Source organism: Procambarus clarkii, chromosome 30, assembly GCF_040958095.1.
Source record: "Procambarus clarkii isolate CNS0578487 chromosome 30, FALCON_Pclarkii_2.0, whole genome shotgun sequence".
Taxonomy (NCBI): Eukaryota; Metazoa; Arthropoda; class Malacostraca; order Decapoda; family Cambaridae; genus Procambarus; species Procambarus clarkii.
Window position 1 is genome coordinate 27,174,938 of NC_091179.1, and position 21,584 is coordinate 27,196,521.

At 42.8% G+C, this 21,584-nt stretch overlaps 1 protein-coding gene across 2 annotated transcripts in view; it reads left to right on the forward strand.

Annotated features, from left to right (window-relative positions):
- The window catches only part of LOC123765536 (alpha-1-macroglobulin), a 251,748-nt gene that overhangs the window by 51,279 nt on the left and 178,885 nt on the right, over positions 1-21,584 (forward strand). For both annotated transcript variants that reach the window (XM_069334071.1, XM_069334070.1), the window contains exons 5-8: positions 2,351-2,511; positions 6,315-6,411; positions 14,795-15,016; positions 20,925-21,068. In XM_069334071.1, coding sequence (XP_069190172.1) covers positions 2,351-2,511; positions 6,315-6,411; positions 14,795-15,016; positions 20,925-21,068 — 624 coding nt within the window. The remainder of the gene's footprint in view (positions 1-2,350; positions 2,512-6,314; positions 6,412-14,794; positions 15,017-20,924; positions 21,069-21,584) is intronic.

Below are 21,584 nucleotides of genomic sequence, written 5' to 3' on the forward strand. Positions count from 1 at the left end.
AAAGAGAATGCACGGAACAATGGTTGATGGTATGGGGGCTGGTGGGGATGAGGGGTGGGGAGTGATTGATTGATGGCTGACAGGTGTAGGTCTGTCGTAAGTATCTCGCGCCTCCTTACCGGAATCCACAGTGTATGGGGACCCGCCGTGGGACGAACATCAACACTCTGAAGACAACGAAAACCCCCGCGACATTGAAAAACGCTTTAGGTAATGGTACACTCCCCTCCTGCAGGAGACTTTGCCCTCATCCTCACACACACACTTAGCTCTTCCTGTAGGGGACGTTAATGGTTTGTCTAACCACATAATGGCCCGCTGCAGTCTCACAACGAGAGTGACTTCCCTCTTTCTTGACCCGAACACACAGAAAAAGCCAGGTGCAGCCCCGTGTCTTTTCCATGCATTTCTTACAAACATCACTTAAGACCTTCCTGTAGGGGAGTCAATGGGTTTGTCTAACCACATAATGGCCCAGAGCACTCTCTCCAGACGAAGGGGAAACTCCATCCAGCTCCCATCCCAAAACAACATAACAGGCCGTGCTGCCTTCTCTCATCTACACACTAACTCACGATCAACTCTTTTACTCCTTCCTCCATCTTCCTTCTATTTTCTCACTCTATCACTTACTCTACCACTTACTCTCATCTTTCCTGACCACTTACCTTAACCCCCGAGGACTGGAGCGACGCGCTCCAATTACCTCCGACACGCGCCATAACTTCCGGGAAATTCCCATAACCCGCGAGGACTAGAGGGACGCGCGCCACCTGTCAGCTGCCCAACATGACCTCCTCTCTTTCCTGTCCACATACCCAAACACGCCAAAACTTCCGGGAAATTCCCCCAAAAGCCTGTGTGACTAGACACCCGCGCGCCACCTGTCAGGTGAGAGCGTCCGAAACGCGCCAAACTTCCGGGAAAATCCCCCAAAACCCTGTGTGACTAGACACACGCGCGCCACCTGTCGGGTGGCACTCAAGAGTGCCACCTGGGACAGCTGGTGCGCGCGGTTCTAGTCACATATTTCCCTACTGTCAGGTAGGCTCCCCTCGGAGAGGCATGAGGAGGCCTACAAGGCCTACCAGGCCTAGACCCTGGAGGCCTACCAGGCCAGTTCTAGGCCTGGTAGGCCTAGAACTCCATTCTCTTGGCTGATACCAGGGTCTAATACTGTACATTCATATCAACCCGGATAGCTCCATGGAGCCTCCAGGTCTCACCCAGAAAATGGCGTTTCATTACATTCAACGCTGTTTTTTTTTTATTTCTTGTGCCTGGGCGTGTTACAGACTATAATCACAAGAACAGCCCAAGAGTTAAACAGAACAACATAACGTGTGTGTGGAAGCATCGGAGTATTTACAGTATACAGTATATGAATGCTACATAGTATTCCATATATAGACATCCATATATTCTGAAATATATGTGAAGAATCCCCCCCTCTATCACTCACAGCTCCCCGACAAGAGAGAGCAAGCTTAGTTTAGCTGCCAACACCCCACACATCGTGTCAGCAAAGCGGACAGCCCGCCTGCTTTCATAACTCTCACTGTATTTCCCATTTCTAAACTTTCCTTCACCTGTGCCTCTCCAAACTCTTTTTTTTTCTCTCCCCCCCCCCCAAAAAAAAAACACCACCTGGATATCTGGCAGTGTAACCATAAAAAATTACGACCGTCAGTTAATGTTTGCGCCATCCGCCATTTTCTCCCACTGTCCACCGAGCCTACCATGTCACCCGCCCCTTGATACCAGATCTTCCATCATTTCCGATTAATCTCTAAATATTTCCATTTAACTGTACTCTATTTGTAGGTCATATAAACGAGTCCATTTTTCCTTTTACTAAAAATTTACACACAATCTACAAGTAATCCATAATAGACCTGTGACTCCTGGTACTAGTCTCATGGGCAGAGTGATATGAGCGCTGTGCGGCCTCCAAGCTGACAGGACACGTATCTTCTTCAATAATTTTGTATAACTATTTTTAGCCAAATTGCTACATAAACTGTCTACACAAAATCTATCTTACTGGAGACAAAGTTCTTGACAGTATACCCATGGAAAAATTCACTTAAAAAGTCTTCAGTTACCTGTAAAAAAAAAAAAATTTTTTTTACAGGTTTCATTAAGTTTAGCGAATCTTTATTTCTTTTATAACTTGGTTAATATGCACGATGACAGCACGGCCGTTCAGTATATATCATATGCTTAAATTTTAAGAAACCTTTGAAAACGTTCCTCATCTAAGGTGTTCAAAAGTAGAGGTTTATGAAAAATTATGTAAAAACAATGTAAAAATTAATTTAACAACTAATGAAATATGATCTTTCTTCAGGGTACCTATAAGATCCACGTGCATCCACCAAAGGGGGAAAACGCAGTCATTAAAACGTTTAAGGTGGAGGAGTATGTGTTGCCTCGCTTTGAAGTCACAGTTAAACCCCCTAATTACCTCCTGGGTTCGGATCCCAAGTTTAATTTAACTGTATGCGCAAAGTAAGTGTAAAGCTATCCTTTGTATTTTTGTGTAAAATTTATAATTTTGAGATTACCTGTATTTTTATACTCATGTTCCCTATTACCGCAAATTATTGGCCTTAATAGGGAATAATTACATAAATGTTCAACATTTAAAATATAAAATTACTGCTAAAAGCATTTCTTTTGCAATGTCATGTTATTTCCTTCTTCTTGTGAATCAAATATCTGGGTAACATGAAATTCACACCTGTTTTCCTGAATGCTCATTTGAGATGCTAATTCCAGAGATGTATTTCTCTGTAATTAGTTTTGAATGTCAATTTTTGCCAGTCATCTGTTCTGTCATCCCAGACTTCTGTTCTGAATGACCCTTTCTTTTACTCACAATATTAACACACATTTTCAGTTTATTATTATAGGGCTTTGAGCAGGCTTCCTAGTAAGTATTAGCCTCATGGGAGAGGTAGTTATTGAGTACAAGAGTGTCCACAACCTTGCAGGGTTTGGATTGAAAAGTAAATTGTTTGGATTTCCAGTCGTTGCATCTTACAGATAGTCAAGTTCAGGATGGTGGAGAGTTGATGATCACCTGAGATCATTATGTTATGCAAAAGTAGTCCTTCTAACTCAGGGTAATTGCTACCAATGTGCATGGCACACTTATAGAGCATCATCTGGAAATATTTACCTGAATTTACCCGAGGGCCAGCTACAAATATTAATGACTTCGACGAGGACAGGAAGCTGGCGGCTTGTCAAAGGCCCCCCATTTGCTCTGATCTTTTCTAGCTGTATTTTAAAACCCTGTAAGCCGTACCATAGAGTACGAACTCACGAAACCCATCCTTACTTTCTTATGTACAGTATAGGTACGTTACTTTAAACTAGGAATGAAGAACCAATGGGCATTTATACATACTTCAAACACAAGAATGACCAAGTGGGACAGGTACCATGTTTTTGCATTGGCGGTGTGTGCATTACATTTATTTAACCCTTAAACTGCACAATACATATATAGCCTGGGTGAGTAACTGTCACAGAATTGTGCACCACAGCTATGTTTGGTTGGGAGAACTACGTAAGATTTAAATCCCGTGGCTACACGGGGTTCACATCAGCGTCCTCAGGGCTCATGTAAACAGACGCCATTTTTTTTTTAATTCGTGGGCAACATTCCCAGGTGTGAGAACCTCAGTACTGAGTGAGAAACCAAGGCTGGTGCATGCAGCATGAGCTAACAACACTGCTGCTCAGCTTGTGACCACATCATCGCCTAAAAAGTCCAAATATATATAAGTAACTGGTATTTTAGAGATGATAGTATTACAGAAGACTCCGTGATAAAAATGACCAAGATTCTGATAGTAGCAGGAGTATTGTGATAATTAGTGCTGTGCGTAGTATGATGAGAAGAGTAATGTTGAGGGAGGTAGGGAGGTAGCGTCGTCTGCTGACTCTGTGTGGCCACCTGTATGGCAACACCACCTGTGTGGCCACCTGTTATTTTTTGCACTCACCATACCAACTTACTGGTTCATAATAGTGAACACAAATGTAGATGCTTATATATAACGTGCATTGGTGTATTAACAGCAAAAGGAGTATGTTGGGAAGAGCCATTTTGGTGAGGGAGGTGGCGCCGTCTGCATGACTTGTCTAGCTGTGTAGGGTGGCCACTATGCTCTTTGGGTACCATACCAGCTTAGTTCTACAGTTATGGTAAATAAAACTTGTAGATACTTATATATAATGTGTGTGTGTGTATATAGTGTAATAACACCACAAACAGTATGGGTGGGGGAGGAATGTTAGTGCGTCTGGTCTTGAATGAGTGAAGGAGGGAGGCCAACCTGGCCTCTTAAAATCACATCACTTTTCGCTCGTATGCGCGCTATGGCCAAAAATGGACATAATTTGAAATGAAATTGGCTCACGAAAGTGATGTACTGTCCCATTTTCTGTTTGAGTCCTCTGGCTTACTCGGTTAGGTTAGAATAGGAAACTTTTAATTAATTGTTTTCATGACGTTTTGAAACTTTATGAGAACTTCTTGCCCTACTAACCTACCAGAGGACCCTTATTGTGTTCTGTTTGACAGAAAACTGAGTATCCAGCGTCCTACTTTACCGGTTATTCCCATTGACCTCTTTTTGTGTGCTATCACTCCATATTGACTAAACCACACACTAGAAAGTGAAGGGACGACGATGTTTCGGTCCGTCCTGGACCATTCTCAAGTCAATTGTGATCGACTTGAGAATGGTTCAGGACGGACCGAACCGTCATCGTCCCTTCACTTTCTAGTATGTGGTTTAGTCAATATGGAGTGATAGCACACAAAATGAGGTCAATAGGAATAACCGGTAAAGTAGGACGCTGGATACTCAGTTTTCTGTCAAACAGAACACAAAGAGTACCAGTCAACATGTAAAATAGTCCAAGCACAGTTAAAAGCTCTGTACCTCAGGGTACAGTCCTTGCACCACTGCTTTTCCTTATTTGCATATCAGATATAGACAAAAATACAAGTCACAGCTTCGTATCATCCTTTGCAGATGACACAAAAATCAGCATGAAAATTACCTCTGCTGAAGACATTGAATAACTTCAAGCAGATATTAATAAAGTTTTCGACTGGGCAACATAAAATAATATGATGTTTAACTGTGATAAATTCCAGGTACTCAGGTACGGTAAAAATGAGGACCTTAAACATAATACAGGGTACAAAACACAATCAAATGTGCCCATAGTAGGAAAGCAGCATGTAATGGATTTGGTAATAACGATGTCTGACGACCTAACGTTTAGGGAGCATAACCAAGCAAATATTGCGTCAGCCAGAAAAATGATCGGATGGATTACGAGAACTTTCAAATCCAGGGATCCCATCACAATGATTGCACTCTTCAAGTCACTTGTACTGTCCCGTCTTGAGTTCTGATCAATTCTCACTTCCACCTTCAGAGCAGGAGAGATTGCTGAAATAGAGGGAATACAGAGAACATATACGGCATACATAGACGCGATAAAGCACCTAAATTATTGAGATCGTCTCAAAGCTCTCCAAATGTACTCAAGGAGACGAGAGAGATACCAAATAATATACACGTGGAATAAGTTTATTGAGGTAAAATGCACACAAAGGGATGAGGTAGCTCAAGCTATTCTCACCCCGTTCAGTACATCGTGTTAATATATACAAATAAACACATCACAAACAATAAACATATTACCAAACATTCTGAGAGATAAACATCTACATTTCCACCTTTACACAAGTAGTATGGTACCAGACGTACACACATACTTTTATGACCTAGGTATACTGTATAGACAATTTGCAAGAGACATTCAACAAAATATTACAGTCTTGGTGCAAAATTCTTATATCTCTCAAGAATGTCATCAACCTTTCCGTTGTGACACATCCAGGCTATTTGTTCAGGAACATTCCTTATCTCAGTGTGTCTATATACATTAATCAACGGACAATCAAGAACATAATGGGCAAGGGTGTGAGACCTTAACAAACCACATAGTTTACACTTCGTGTCATTATCATGAACACCTATCCCATATTCCCAGTAATATTTGTACCCAAGCCTGAGCCGCATGTACACAGTCACTCCAAGCATTTCTCCTTTTACCATAAGTGAAATGGGTGTTTTGACTCTCATGCGTGTAGTGTTGCATGGTTTGACTTCTCTCAATATAATTTGCAGAATATAGTAGATTTAATTTTTATAAATGGTAACATTAACAAATATATACCTTTTTCTTATTCATTTAATGTATTTTGAGTTGTTCTACAGGTACACGTATGGACAGCCTGTAAGAGGAAACTTTATACTTAAAGTTGACAATGGAGGCTGGGGAAGTGGCAAGACTACTTATGTAACTGAAGGACAGGTAAATATTGTCTTCTTCTAACTTTTTCCATAGGCGCAATTGTTATATAATTTTGCCTATTATATATATATATATATATATATATATATATATATATATATATATATATATATATATATATATATATATATATATATATATATATTATTTATATATATATATTATATATATATATATATATATATATATATATATATATATATATATATATATATATATATATATATATATATATATATATATATATATATATATATATATTAGTATATTTTGGTAGCAGTCTTTCCTGTAGATATATATTATTAAATATGACCGAAAAAGTAAGATTAATAATTCTAACACGAATTTTCTCAATCTTTCGTACATTTCTTTTCACTGTTGGAGGTAATTCAAAAATCAATTCTCCAAAATTCATTTTTATTTCTAGTCTGACGCGACACTTGAGCGCGTTTCGTATAACTTATTACATTTTCAAAGACTTTAGTTAACACATACACAACTGAATAGAACTTACACATCTCCGATTTTGTTTATATCTACATTTGAGTGAGGTGGATGGGGTGAGGTGGTATTTAATAAGGTATTAATTTCATCAACACAAGCCAGAACATGAAACAATGGGTATTGAATAGAAGTGATTGTAGAAAGCCTATTGGTCCATATTTCTTGATGCTTCTATATTGGAGCGGAGTCTTGAGGTGGGTAGAATATAGTTGTGCATTAATTGGCTGTTGATTGCTGGTGTTGACTTCTTGATGTGTAATGCCTCGCAAACGTGAAGCCGCCTGCTATCGCTGTATCTATCGATGATTTCTGTGTTGTTTACTAGGATTTCTCTGGCGATGGTTTGGTTGTGGGAAGAGATTATATGTTCCTTAATGGAGCCCTGTTGCTTATGCATCGTTAAATGCCTAGAAAGAGATGTTGTTGTCTTGCCTATATACTGGGTTTTTTGGAGCTTACAGTCCCCAAGAGGGCATTTGAAGGCATAGACGACGTTAGTCTCTTTTAAAGCGTTCTGTTTTGTGTCTGGAGAGTTTCTCATGAGTAGGCTGGCCGTTTTTCTGGTTTTATAGTAAATCGTCAGTTGTATCCACTGATTTTTGTCTGTTGGGATAACGTTTCTATTAACAATATCTTTCAGGACCCTTTCCTCCGTTTTATGAGCTGTGGAAAAGAAGTTCCTGTAAAATAGTCTAATAGGGGGTATAGGTGTTGTGTTGGTTGTCTCTTCAGAGGTTGCATGGCGTTTCACTTTCCTTCTTATGATGTCTTCGACGAAACCATTGGAGAAGCCGTTGTTGACTAGGACCTGCCTAGTCAACTAGGCAGGTCCAACAGGCAGGTCCTAGTCAACTAGGCAGGTTGTTGTTGTTGCAGGTCTAGGCAGGCAATATTGACTAGGATGTAACAGTCATGGAAAAGAGCGGAGGTTTCCACACTGCAGTCTACACTAAGGAAACGAACATAGGAATGTGCCTAAATGCCAAAAGCGACTGCCCAGATAGATACAAGAGGAGTGTTGTTAACGCATATGTCGACCGTGCTCTCAGCCACAGCTCAGAATGGAAGCAAGTCGACGAAGAACTCTGTAATGTAAGCACGGTCGACATATGCGTTAACAACACTCCTCTTGTACCTATCTGGGCAGTCGCTTTTGGCATTTAGGCACATTCCTATGTTCGTTTCCTTAGTGTAGACTGCAGTGTGGAAACCTCCGCTCTTTTCCATGACTGCTACATCTAGAAAGGGCAGCTTCCCATCCTTTTCCATCTCGTAAGTGAAACGCAGCACGGAACTCCGCTCAAATGCCTCCTTCAACTCCTGCAGATGTCTGACATCAGGTACCTGTGTAAAAATGTCGTCAACATACCTGCAGTATATGGCCGGTTTCATGTTCATGTCGACTAAGACTTTTTGCTCGATGGTACCCATGTAGAAGTTTGCAAACAGGACACCTAGCCAATTAATGCACAACTATATTCTACCCACCTCAAGACTCCGCTCCAATATAGAAGCATCAAGAAATATGGACCAATAGGCTTTCTACAATCACTTCCATTTCAATACCCATTGTTTCGTGTTCTGTCTTGTGTTGATGAAATTAATACCCTATTAATGCCACCTCTTGTTCTGTCTTGTGTTGATGAAATTAATACCCTATTAATGCCACCTCACCCCATCCACCTCACTCAAATGTAGATATAAACAAAATCGGAGATGCGTAAGTTCTATTCAGTTGTGTATTTGTAAACTAAAGTCTTTGAAAATGTAATAAGTTTTACGAAACGCGCTCGTGTCGCGTCAGACTAGAAATAAAAATGAATTTTGGAGAATTGATTTTTGAATTACCTCCAACAGTGAAAAGAAATGTACGAAAGATTGAGAAAATTCGTGTTAGAATTATTAATCTTACTTTTTCGGTCATATTTAATAATATATGTCTACAGGAAAGACTGCTACCAAAATATACTATTATATATATATATATATATATATATATATATATATATATATATATATATATATATATATATATATATATATATATATATATCACTAAGAACTCTTTGACCCGGCCAGGATTCGAACCCATGGCGTTCGGGATCACCCCTAAACGTACACAGTACCGTGACCACCGCACCAATGATCGTCTAGACGATCATTGGTTATCAATAGACGATCATTGGTGCGGTGGTCACGGTACTGTGTACGTTTAGGGGTGATCCTGAACGCCATGGGTTCGAATCCTGGCCGGGTCAAAGAGTTCTTAGTGATATATGGCTTGCGCGTTCATGCAGCTTTCTCTCTCATATATGCATGCAGCATATATATATATATATATATATATATATATATATATATATATATATATATATATATATATATATATATATATGTCGTACCTAGTAGCTAGAACGCACTTCTCAGCCTACTATGCAAGGCCGGATTTGCCTAATAAGCCAAGTTTTCCTGAATTAATATATTTTCTATAATTTTTTTTCTTATGAAATGATAAAGCTATCCATTTCATTATGTATGAGGTCAATTTTTTTTTTAGTTAAAATTAACGTAGATATATGACCGAACCTAACGAACCCTACCTAACCTATCTTTATAGGTTAGGTTAGGTAGCCGAAAAAGTTAGGTTAGGTTAGGTAGGTTAGGTAGTCGAAAAACAATTCATGAAAACTTGGCTTATTAGGCAAATCGGGCCTTGCATAATAGGCAGAGAAGTGCGTTCTGGCTACTAGGTTCGACATATATATATATATATATATATATATATATATATATATATATATATATATATATATATATTATATATAATATATATATAATATATATTATATTATATATAATATATATATATATATATATATATATATATATATATATATATATATATATATATATATATATATATATATATATATATATATATATATATATATGCAACAATGATCACAAAAACACTGATCCAAGTATGCAGAATAACCACATATGAAAAATAGAAAATGCTTAACGCGTTTTCGGCTAATTCGCCTTCATCAGAGCAAAGTAGAATCATTCTACTTTGCTCTGATGAAGGCGAATTAGCCGAAAACGCGTTAAGCATTTTCTATTTTTCATATGTGGTTATTCTGCATATATATATATATATATATATATATATATATATATATATATATATATATATATATATTTATATATATATAGTATCTTTTGTTTTGTATTCATCCTCTACCTAGACTTGAGCGATGGGCAGTAATAGTCTGTATTGCCATCTCGTCAGTCTTTATGTAACCATATCTGCATAATTAATAAAGTCGTTAAGCTTCAGTCAATGTTCACCCAAATTTTTATGAATGATATACTGTATATGGGTGAATTATGCTTGTAGGTGGTTCCACTTGAATGACTTGTCAATATGGCTTTAGCCCTCTTGGCTCTTTAGTGGCCGGTGTAGCCTTCAGTCAGGGCCGAAACCCATGTCCGAACTTATGGGTTTTTCCTGCGGCTCCGTCTCTTTCGGATGATCGGTCTGGTCCGTTACGTGGCTGATTCGATCTTCTCATAGTCTTCGCATTTGGTGTTTTTGACTCTGGTCTATCACCATCTGTATGGTGATCAGATGGCTTCGTTAATGGTGTCCCACCTCCGTGCTTCATCTCGGCAGCAGTATGATTTCATGGTGGTCCTTCCATTTCTTGTTGTCTCTTCGTAGGCATACTTTGCTTTCTGTTAAGGTGGTCTTGTCCTTTCTCTCGTGGCCCATTCAGGACCATCATCTTATGCCGAATACTGTCGCCTCGTATCGTGTGGTACTGGCGGAGCCACTGCAGCTTGCTGTCGGCATCGATGTTACTTCTGCGATGTTTCGCAAGCTGTCTTGGGCATTGTTTCACCTCTGGCTTGCTCATGCGCCGCCTGAGCCGTCCTGGTCGTTGGACAGGGTGTTCTCTTATCTCTCTTCTCCTCGGTTTGTAGTGGCCCCTTCGGTTCAGGATTGTCTCTCCAAGGCTCTTTTCCTTGATAATAGGCCTAGGAAGTCTGGCAAAATGTAAGCATTGACAGAGTACACGACGGAAGCGGTCAGCTCCACCTGAGCTGTGTGACGGTGTTCCCCCCTTATATTTCTCCCATGCCTACTGTAAGAGTCATATCCACTTTACCCGAGCGTTTTCTACGTCGCGGGCATCAGTTTGATATATGTGGGAGAGTGTAGTGTTCTCGCGTTGGCGAGAAATTCGTAAAAGAAGAGTATTTTGGCCTGTGGTATAGGTCCTTTAGGACGCCAATATGGCGCTGGCCCCTCCGTTTTGCCGCCAAAACTGTGTGACGTCAGTGGCACCAGATTGGTCACTGACAGTGACGTGGCACAGGGAGCCAATGAAAACCGCCCCTGGCAAGTATGACGTCACGAAGGCAGGGGAGGTCTGGTCATCGCGCCACTTTGGCGCCACCAGTCTGAGACAGCACGCCAAGGAGGTTGGACCTCCTTGGGATCCTGTCAGGATCCCAAGGAGGGATCCTGTCAGGGGATCCCAAGGAGGGATCCTGACAGGGGATCCTGTCAGTTTGACAGTTTACCCCATCTCCGGAGGATTTAAGCATCACCGGCGGTCTGCCAGCACCTGTGGGGCTTCCTTCGTTCATGTGTTGGACCAGAGAAGGAATTGACGGAATATTGAGCAACAAGTGCTCCAGGGATAGGTGTTGTGCCAGAGTGGAGTCTAGGCAGTGACGTCTGGGACGTCTGACAGCTTCACCGGTGATGACGTAGTGGCTGGGCCAATCCTCCGTGAGGGAACCAATCTGACACGACATGTCAAGGTGGACGGATGTGCGAAGGTTGGTCCTGTCAGATTTGACAGTTGTACCCCACTCCCGTGGATTTTATGCGTCACCCGTTGTCTGCAAGTATGCCGAGAGGTCTTCCTTCATTCCATGTGTGGACCGAGGAGGGAATTGACGGAATATTGAGCATCAAGTGCTCCAGGGTCACGTGCTGTGCAGAGTGAAGTCAAGACAGTGACGTCTGATAGCTTCACAGTGACGACGTAGCGGCTGGGCCAATCCACCGGGAAGCAGTGAAAGAAGAAAACTAATTGGGAATCGGGACGACTGCAGCCGAGAAGTAGGTTGGCAGCCATAGTTGTGAGGAGAAGTCGACGGCCGGGAGACCGACTCCAACCCTGCAAGACGTGGAGGAGCACGGACCTGTGGAGGACAGAGCACTGTGACGACGCGTTTATTTTGGGACGTTGATTGGGTTCCTGGAGAACGCATCAGTGTGTGTGTGTGGGGGCGTTCCCTACAACGAGGCGAGAGCCGAGACCAGGAGCTACAATTCAACTCTCACTGGAGGGCGAATCCACATCAGTGAGGTGGAAGTAGGTGATTCTAGTTTCCCTCCCAATTCCCCTTTAGTCAGCTATATATTTAGCCAGAGTATCTTTCATGTCGTGAGCAAGGCTCACCTATGTCTATGTCACAGTAAGGCACAGTTGTGTAAAGTGAGGCTGTATAGAGCTCTCGCGATATTTATATGTGTGGTGTGTGCAGGCACCTGGAATTATTGAGGAATGTATTGTGTCGTTGATGATTTCTTTCATGTGACATTAATATGATAACTTATGCCAGAGAATATATATATAAGTGTACCAGTTATTGGTGTTAGGCTGTGTGCCCAGTATTTATCTTATTATTATTGATATCGATGAATTTATCTATATGTATATGTTGGTGTGATGAATAACATTTCCATGTGTGCAGTGATTAATTGTGTTATCGCCTTCGAGAGGAATTACTGAATCTAAGAACAGTACCGTGGTTAATTGCATTCATTGTAATTATTATGAAGTACAGTGCATTATGCTATTGTAGTGAAATATTATGTTAATTGCTGTTGAAATGAGTTATTGAACTTGAGATCAGTGTGGTGATTCATTGCGTTCTTTTGCCATTATAGAAATATTGTGTTGATGACAAATATAGTGATTCCTGCGAATTTAAAGAAACAAAGCGCATAGCGCCAGGAAAACAAGTACAGGAGCATTCACACGGTGAGAGGGGGGCCGCTCAGCTGATTATGACATTGACAGGAGGGGGAGAGTGTTACCCTCTAGGTGAGCCCCAGTTTTATGAAGAAAGTGGCTTTCTGCATTGTACTTGATGTTTGGTTGTTGATACGAATATAATACCTTGAAGTTTTTAAGTAAAATACAAAATACCTTTGTGTTTGTATCATCCCTCCATATATATCTTGTTGCTACAGAACAGTTTCAAGGAGTGAGAGTAGAGAGTATTAGAGACATATACCTGCCTGAGACCAGATTTAATGAGTGAGCTCTGCCATTAGTACCACAATTCCACAATACCACTGACGTGTTACTGGACACATGAAACACCAGTTGGCGACCTTGCAGTTAGTAGTAGAGCCCTTGTCGGGGCGGGCACACGGTTGGGAGAGAACAAACTGTGTTCCCACTCATTCTTTGGCTACAAGGCTGGCTGGGGATCGACTGGGATACTCTTGGCGAACAGTGGCGCCGCGAGGATTGAGTGAAGACCCGCAGGGCTACAGTGAGTAACAGTTATCACTAATACTACTGGGTGGTGTCCATGTAGAGAGAGAGACACCCCGACGTTGACGACCGTTGACAGGATAAAGTACTTAGGATATCTTGTATACTGTTACTTCCCTCATCGCGTACCCCGACAGCTGTCAGAGGAGAGTTGCCACAGAGATATTACCTAATTATTTCAATGTTTCTGATTTATTTTTTTCTTATTTTTTTTGCAGTAATATTATTCAGTGGTGTGTAGTGTGATATATTTATATAATAAAAGAAGTGAATTATTGCTATACTAAATGAATGGTGTGCATATTAGTGATTCAATTATTATGTTCATAAAAGAATAAACAAATAGTTTTGCTGTTATTACACTATATACACAGGATATATATAAGTATCTGCATGTTTTGTTCACCATAACGAATCACTAAGTTGATATGGGGAGTGAAAACACCAACGAGTGGGCTGCCACACACCAGCCAGCAAATGCCACCTTCTTCCCTCCCTCAACAACTCATTCGCCAACATATTCCTCCTCTCACCATACTGTTTTTGCTTTTATTCCCTATATACAGACGTTATATATAGGTATCTACATGTTTTGTTCACCATAACTGTACAGCTCAACTGGTGTGGTGAGTTCAGGCAATAAGAGATGTAGCTACACACACAGCTGGCGGCTGCCTCCCTCACTGGTTCATTCAAGACGCACTAACATTTCTCCTCCAACAATACTGTTTGTGGTATTATTACATTATATACACACACACATTATATATAAGTATCTACATGTTTTATTCACCATAACTGCAGAACTAAGCTGGTATGATGCCCGAACAGCATAGTGGCCACTCTATGGATGGACAGATAGTTGGATAGATGGGTGGATGGATAGATGGAGAAATAGATGAAAGGATAAATAGATAGGTGGATGGACAGATGGGGGACAGACAAACAGACCCAGGCAATGCCAGGTATCCCCCTATTATATATATATTATATTTACAATTAAACCAGATTTTGATTTGATGTTGGGCTTTAGGCCAATCAACTGCCAAGTGGTTTCTAAAGCCACCACAAGAGTTTACTGGCCAATCAGAAAGTATATTTTAGTCCTGAACATAGTCCAGAACTAAAGTAAACTTGGTGTATACAGAGAAAAACGTGATATACTTCTCAGTGTATATAGTCCTGTTCTCAAAACAAACTGCTGTTGGACAATTTGTGTACGTTACTGAGGCCTCAGACTGAGGCATTATTGGCATGCCATCTGTGTAATAATCAATAAATAATATTTACAGGTTTTTGGCTGCAAAGATCTTGAAATTTTAGCAGAGTCTGTGCAACTGAATGGAGAACATTTCCATGCTTATAATTTGGATGTGGCAGCCACTGTGGTGGAAGATGGAACTGGAGAAGAGTTCAAAGCAGATGTAAGAGTTACCGTTCACCGTAATGCAATAACCTACACATATGTGGGGAAGGAAGACTTCGTCAAGCCTAATCTTCCCTTCACTGGACGGGTTCGTTGAGTTTATAATGAGTGTTCACTATAATACTTGCCTTTAGTTGTTTAATTATCAGCAACATTTTAAACATTGATAATACTTTGTCATATATCTCTATTATTATTATGCTGTATATACTGTACAGGTATATGTATTGGAAACTAAATGAATGCGAGTAATAGCAATAGTATTTACAGCATTAATACTAGCTTGCTACTAATGAGTGTGATCTGTCTGGTTAAAATATTATTTCTGGGGGGAGCCCTGTCGGGTCCCCTGAGCTATCCGGGCTGATATGAATGTATTAGACCCTGGCATCAGTCAAGTGCATGGAGTTCTAGGCCTACCAGGGACCACGAGCCAGAACCTGGGCCTCCCTCAGAGAGGCATGAGGAGCAATGGCCTATAGAAACCCCCGTGTGGTTGGAAGTATTCTGTCTGCCATCGACCGGGTCAGGCACCAGAAAGGTAGGCGCCCCAAAACAAATCCCCTATTCTGGTAAAAATATTACTACTGAAAGCCGAACTAGTAGACAGAACTCCCCAAATGAAAATGAGCAAACGAGCACGACGTCACCACGTTACCGCGATATCGTCTACGTAATCCCCTCTGCCCGGGAGGGGGAGGGAGGGAGGGAGCCCTAGATCTTCCCGCCAGCTATCCACTCTGCAGTTCTGTGGCTGATGTGACACTGGCAGGGTCATGTGCCTCTGGCTCCACCATATTTCAGTTCTGTGCCTTGTGGTGTGGCGTTGTCTCTTCAGAGGTGTGCGAGCCAGGAGTAATTTCTTCAGTACTCGAGCCGCATGCGCCTAGGGTTGCCTTCCCTAGGTACCTTGTAAGTACTGCCCTTGGGGGCTTGGAGTTATCTTCCACAAGTCTCTTTGGGATCTACCTGAGCTATGTCTTTTGCCGCTCAGTGATTGACTACCCTTGGAGTCAACTGGGAGTAGTTATTTCTCCCATGTTTGCCTCTGGGTAGGGAGTAGTTTTCGATGCTGGGTAGGGGGTAGTTTCATCACTGGTTGGGGCGCAGGGTATTGTGCAGCTAGTTTTCACCTCTCCGGCTCTGTTCCACCTGGGTGCGTTGTCCTCTTGCGGGGTTTTTGTTTTTGTCCAACACAAACAAAAGAAAAACCTTTGCCCCCTTGGTTTTGGTCACACCCATTTATATCTTGGTGGTCCTCCACTAGACCCCCGTGAGTCTTCACTTCCCGGGGGGAGGGGGGGGGGGTGTTCAGCTTTTGCAGTTTCATTCGTAACTTTGGGCGCCAGTTAGCAGTATCCTGCCTAGGCTTCCCTTAGAGAATTTATGCGACTAAGGGCCCTGGAAAATCCTGCGGGGGCACTTTGGTCTGATGGATGCGACCCCTGGGTCCCCTCTTGTTACATGCGAGTTTGAAGGATGCTCTGTCTCCATGTCTCTGTCATGCTGCTTGTTGGGTCGGTGACACCTTCATCCTGGAGTCCTGCAAGTTTTGTTCCTTGTTTGTACTCCAATACACCCAGTCCACTGATCATGATATTTGGGTGTAGGCAGCTTCGGCGTTGCATGCTCGGTTTAGGTTGCTGCAACACACTAGGTTGGTTGCTACCCCGGATGCCCCGAGACTGCCACGTTTTGGTTATAGGGACCCGGACTTGGGGGTGTTATTCACTTCGACTTTGATTCAGTCCACTCCCCCTTGTCCTTCCTCTTCTATTGTTCGTCCTGGTCCTCCACCCCTGCTTCGGGCTCCGAAGCTTTTGAGGGTTTCGGGGTCGGGGCAGGGTTTAGCTGGTGTTGAGACTCTGGCAGTTTCGGGGAATGACCCTTTCGGTGTGGCGACGGAGGCATTCGAGCATGTTCCTCCAACCGGAGCTTCTGGGTATGACCAGTGACCCCTTCGTTCCTGCTTTTTCGGCTGCTCCTGCCTCTTCTTTTGAGGCAGGAGATTTGGAGGATGGCTCGGCCCTGGGTCCTCATGGGGGAGGTTCCCGGTGCGGGGAAGGGGGTGACTTGGGGGGCCTTAGACCCCATTGGACCCCACTTGGGTTTTTGTACCCTCTGAGCGGGGCTTACTGTTACAGGGGGTGGTGATTTCTTTTAAATGAACAAATCCACAAGGGCCGTGACGAGGATTCGAACCTGCGTCTGGGAGCATCCCAGACACTGCCTTAATCGACTGAGCTACGACAGGGAAAAGGGTTGAAACCGAAGTTCTACTGAACTTACTGGATCCCGTAGCCTCTCCGAGGCACAAACCAGGCTTTTACACAACCCCCCCCCTGCACCCGAGCTAGGTCAATAGGCCGTTCTCCCTCTTCGCCCTTACATCATCACACACAGAGATCACACTAACGTGGGATGCTCCCGGACGCAGGTTCGAATCCTTGTCACGGCCCTTGTGGATTTGTTCATTTGATGCATCACGTTAGTGTGATCTCTGTGTGTGATGATGTAAGGGCGAAGAGGGAGAACAGCCTATTGACCTAGCTCGGGTGCAGGGGGGGGGGGTTGTGTAAAAGCCTGGTTTGTGCCTCGGAGAGGCTACGGGATCCAGTAAGTTCAGTAGAACTTCGGTTTCAACCCTTTTCCCTGTCGTAGCTCAGTCGATTAAGGCAGTGTCTGGGATGCTCCTGGACGCAGGTTCGAATCCTCGTCATGGCCCTTGTGGATTTGTTCATTTGATGCATCACGTTAGTGTGATCTGTGTATGTGTGAGTTTTCTTTTCCTCCGGCCTCGTATGAGTTGTATTTGGAGTCAATCCCTCCTTGCGTTCGGTTCTGTGCTCCCTTGGGTTCTTTGGTCCCGTCTTTCTGGAGGTTTTTGACTTTTCGCATCCTGCCTCATGTGGTGCAGGAGGCTATTGCGGCTTACCTCCTGCGTGACCTGGATTACGCCTCAATAATGGATCTTTGTTTCTTGTTTTGATCATATTTTCCTTACTGGGTTCGTTATGAGGTTCCAGAGTCATCCTGGCTTGCTCGCTGCCCCTTTTTCTCGTTGGAGGCATGGCATACGTTCTATTGGTCCCGCGTGCTTGAGTGGCGCAAGGCTCATACGGTGCAGGTTTTTCTCGGGGACAAGTTTAAGCATCTCAATGAGTCCTCGGGATGTTGGCATTGTGCAGCTTCACATGCAGGTTCTATCCCCTCGTCTGCCCTGGTCGCTGAGGACTTGCGCACCCGTGGCCTGTTGGTGTCGGTTTTGCGGTTCTTTTCCCTTCTTGAACTGTCCTCGGACTGGCTTGAGGAGGATGTGGAGGCGCTTGGGGTCGATCCTGGGTCTGGTGCATTGGTCTCGGCAATACATGCATCATCTGCTATTTTGAAGGTGTGTGCACTGATACTGTGGGATGTGGTGTCGCTGTTTTTTTATTTTTGTCTTGCGTGTCAGCAGGCGGTACTTGCTACCTCCGTGGAATTCGCTTGAGCCCTGGCTCTGTTTTTTCGCCTTTTTGTCCTTTGCTGTTTGCAGAGTCTATGGTGGTGCAGTATCTGCAGACAGTTTCTTTCAATTGTCTTCCCATGTCGGACTTATTGGTTCTCCGGGGGGTCAGTGGGATGGTCTTCCTGGAAGGGTCGTGCCAGGGCTCGAGGTTTTTCCTGTCATCATAGGCCAATGGGGCTAGTTTTGGAGCCGGCCCAGCCTCCGGAACTGTCTTCATCTGATCGGCATGGTGATCGCTCGGTGTGGAGTTCGGGTTCAAGTAAGAGGCATACACCCTTTTCGCGGCTTGTCCCATTGATGGGGAGAGGGGGGCAGGCTTACGCTGTTTGCTCACACCTGGTCCCACGATTTGTGGACTTTTCAGGTCATATCGTGCGGCTTGTGGTGGCGTTAGGTGTCCCTTCTTCCATCAGGGGGTTTGGGGCTGGTGGGGCAGGCCTCTTCTCCTGCCCTATGTTGGGTCATCTTGGAGTGGATTCGCTTGGGCGTCGAAACGATCCCGTCCCTCAGGTGGCTTTCCCGCCTGTTGTGCAGGAGCCTGAACTTTGCCGTGATGGTCTACCCGCTGAGTCAGGTTTGGTTTCATCGGTTGTTCTGGTTCCTTTGAGACGGCCCTTTCGCCTATCTTACGATTGCTGGATTCGGCCTGCGGATGCCTTGCTGCGCCACCGGCTTCCTCTTCAGGTTTCTCAGGATTCAGTGCCTTGGGGCCTAACTGAGCCCCTCGCTCGATGTGTTCACAGACGCGTCGTCTCTCGGGCTTTGTGACCAGTGCTGACTATTGTTCATTGTTTCTCGTGCCTCTCTGATGGGGGGCCAGGTACTGGCTCGTGGACCCTGGTAGGCCTAGAACTTCATGTGGGTCATTACATTCCAACGCTGTCATTACCAAGTCATTACATTCAACGCTGTTTTTTTGCAGTAATATTATTACATAGTGTGTAGTGTGTTATATTTATATATAATAAAATGTTTGAACCATCGCTACACTCAAAAGTATGGTGTGCATATTAGTGATTCCATTATTATGTTCATAAAACAATAAACAAATAGTTTTGCTTGTTTTTATTACAAGTTATTTATAATAACAAAATAATTTTTGTTATTACACTATATATGCATACGTTATATATAAGTATCTGCAAGCTTTGTTCACCATAGCGAACCACTAAGTTGGTATGGTGAGTCCGAACAACAAGAGTGGACTGGTACACCCAGCCCTCCCTTCCTCCTTCAACACCTTACTCGCCAACATTCCTACTCCCACAATACTGTTTGTGTTTTTTTTACACTATATACCCACACATTATATATATAAGTATCTACATGTTTGTTCACCATAACTGTACAACTAAGGTAGTATGGTGTCCAAACAACACTGTGGCCACAAAAATCTGCATGGCAAGTGACAGCTGCCAGCAGATGCTACCCCCTCCCTTACCAGCACCTCCCTCACCAAAATGGCTCCTCTCAACATTTTCATTTTGCTGTTATTACATTATACACACATGTTGAATATAAGTATCTACATTTGTGTTCACCATAGCGAACCCCTAAGCTAGTATGGTGAGTCTCGACAATAACAGGGTGCCACAGAGTCAGCAGACGATGCCACCTCTCCCTCCTCCCACCATACTACACACATCACTAAATCTCGCCGCAATGCTGCTATTATCAGAATCCTGGTCACTAAATCCTGTAAATGAATAATTTTCCACAAATTTATTTTGTAAAGGAACATGAGAAATCGTTTGAAGATTCTTAGATTGACGAAACAATGGCTGTGTTAGGTGTGTGCTGTGGCTAGTGCTGTGAATATCTTGAACAGCATTGTGTTGACCGATATCTGAACATTGTATACAGTCTTTTATCATAGTCAGGGTCTTCTGTACTATCATGACTAAATGCTAGTTACATATATATTTTGATAGTTTTAGGCAATGCTGTGGTCACAAGGTGAACAGCAGTGCTGTCAGCTCATGCTGCATGTGCCAGCCTTGAAGGCTCACTCAGTACTGAGGCGCTCACACCCGGGAACGTTGCCCACAATTTCTTTCAAAAATCGCGTCTGTTTACCAGAGCCCCTGAGGAAGCTGATGTGGACCCCACGTGGCCGTGGGACTGTTTAATCTTATGCGGTACTCCCAACCATACATAGCTGTGGTGCACAGTCTCGCAATAGTTACTCACCCCAGCTATATATATGTACTGCGCCTTTTAAGGGTTAGGGATCACATTTTAACAATCTTAGAAGGAAAAAAAAATAAAATTTGATTTTTTTTCTTGCACACAGTGGTGTTAATACGCAGCTATTAATAGCTGTGCCGTCCATGGGTTAAGAACCTGTTTCATCCTCCACCTCTTCTTCACCCGTCACTTCTTCCTTTTATCGTTTATATACATTTTTCATTAGCTAAAATCACTTGCCAAGTTTTTTCTCACTTAACAAGGTATCTTGCTCATACAATAATAACAGTTATGTTGACAGGTTAAGGCAACTTTTCCAGATGGAAGTCCTGCTGGAGGATCTCGCATGCAAGTGTGTGCTGGAGGACAATGCAAGTCTCTACTTACATCTCCAAGGGGTATTGTCGAGTTCATCTATCAAAATGCTACAGGAAACCATGTCACGGTAAATCTTGTTCGCTTACCCTTGATAAAGATAAAAGCTAGCTACTAGGTGTTTAAATCAGATAATTTATTGCTGTGGCAAGTTATAAGAAGGAGTTAGGGTTAAACATGAAATGGAGAAAAAAATTATTTGGCAATTTTAAAATGTCCAGGTGATATTTAGTAACTAGTATGACTTCTGAGAATTCTTCATTGCTGACAAATGATTCAAAGGCTAGGACATTCCAATAGTTACTAGATATCAGTTTGATGTTAAAAATTGCCAAATCCGAATGAGGAGATCTTGATATCATGATTAGTAGGGAACTTAAGGCAAAATTTAAAGGAAAATGTTAAAAAAAACAGCATTGAATGTAATAAAATGCCATTTTTTGGGCGAAACCTGGAGTCTCCCCGAAGCTATACGGGCTGATATGAATGCATTATACCCTGGCATCAGTCAAAGAGGATTGAATTCTTATGCTTTCCGGGGACCACGAGTCAGAACCTGGCCCCTTCAGATGGGTACGATGAGCAA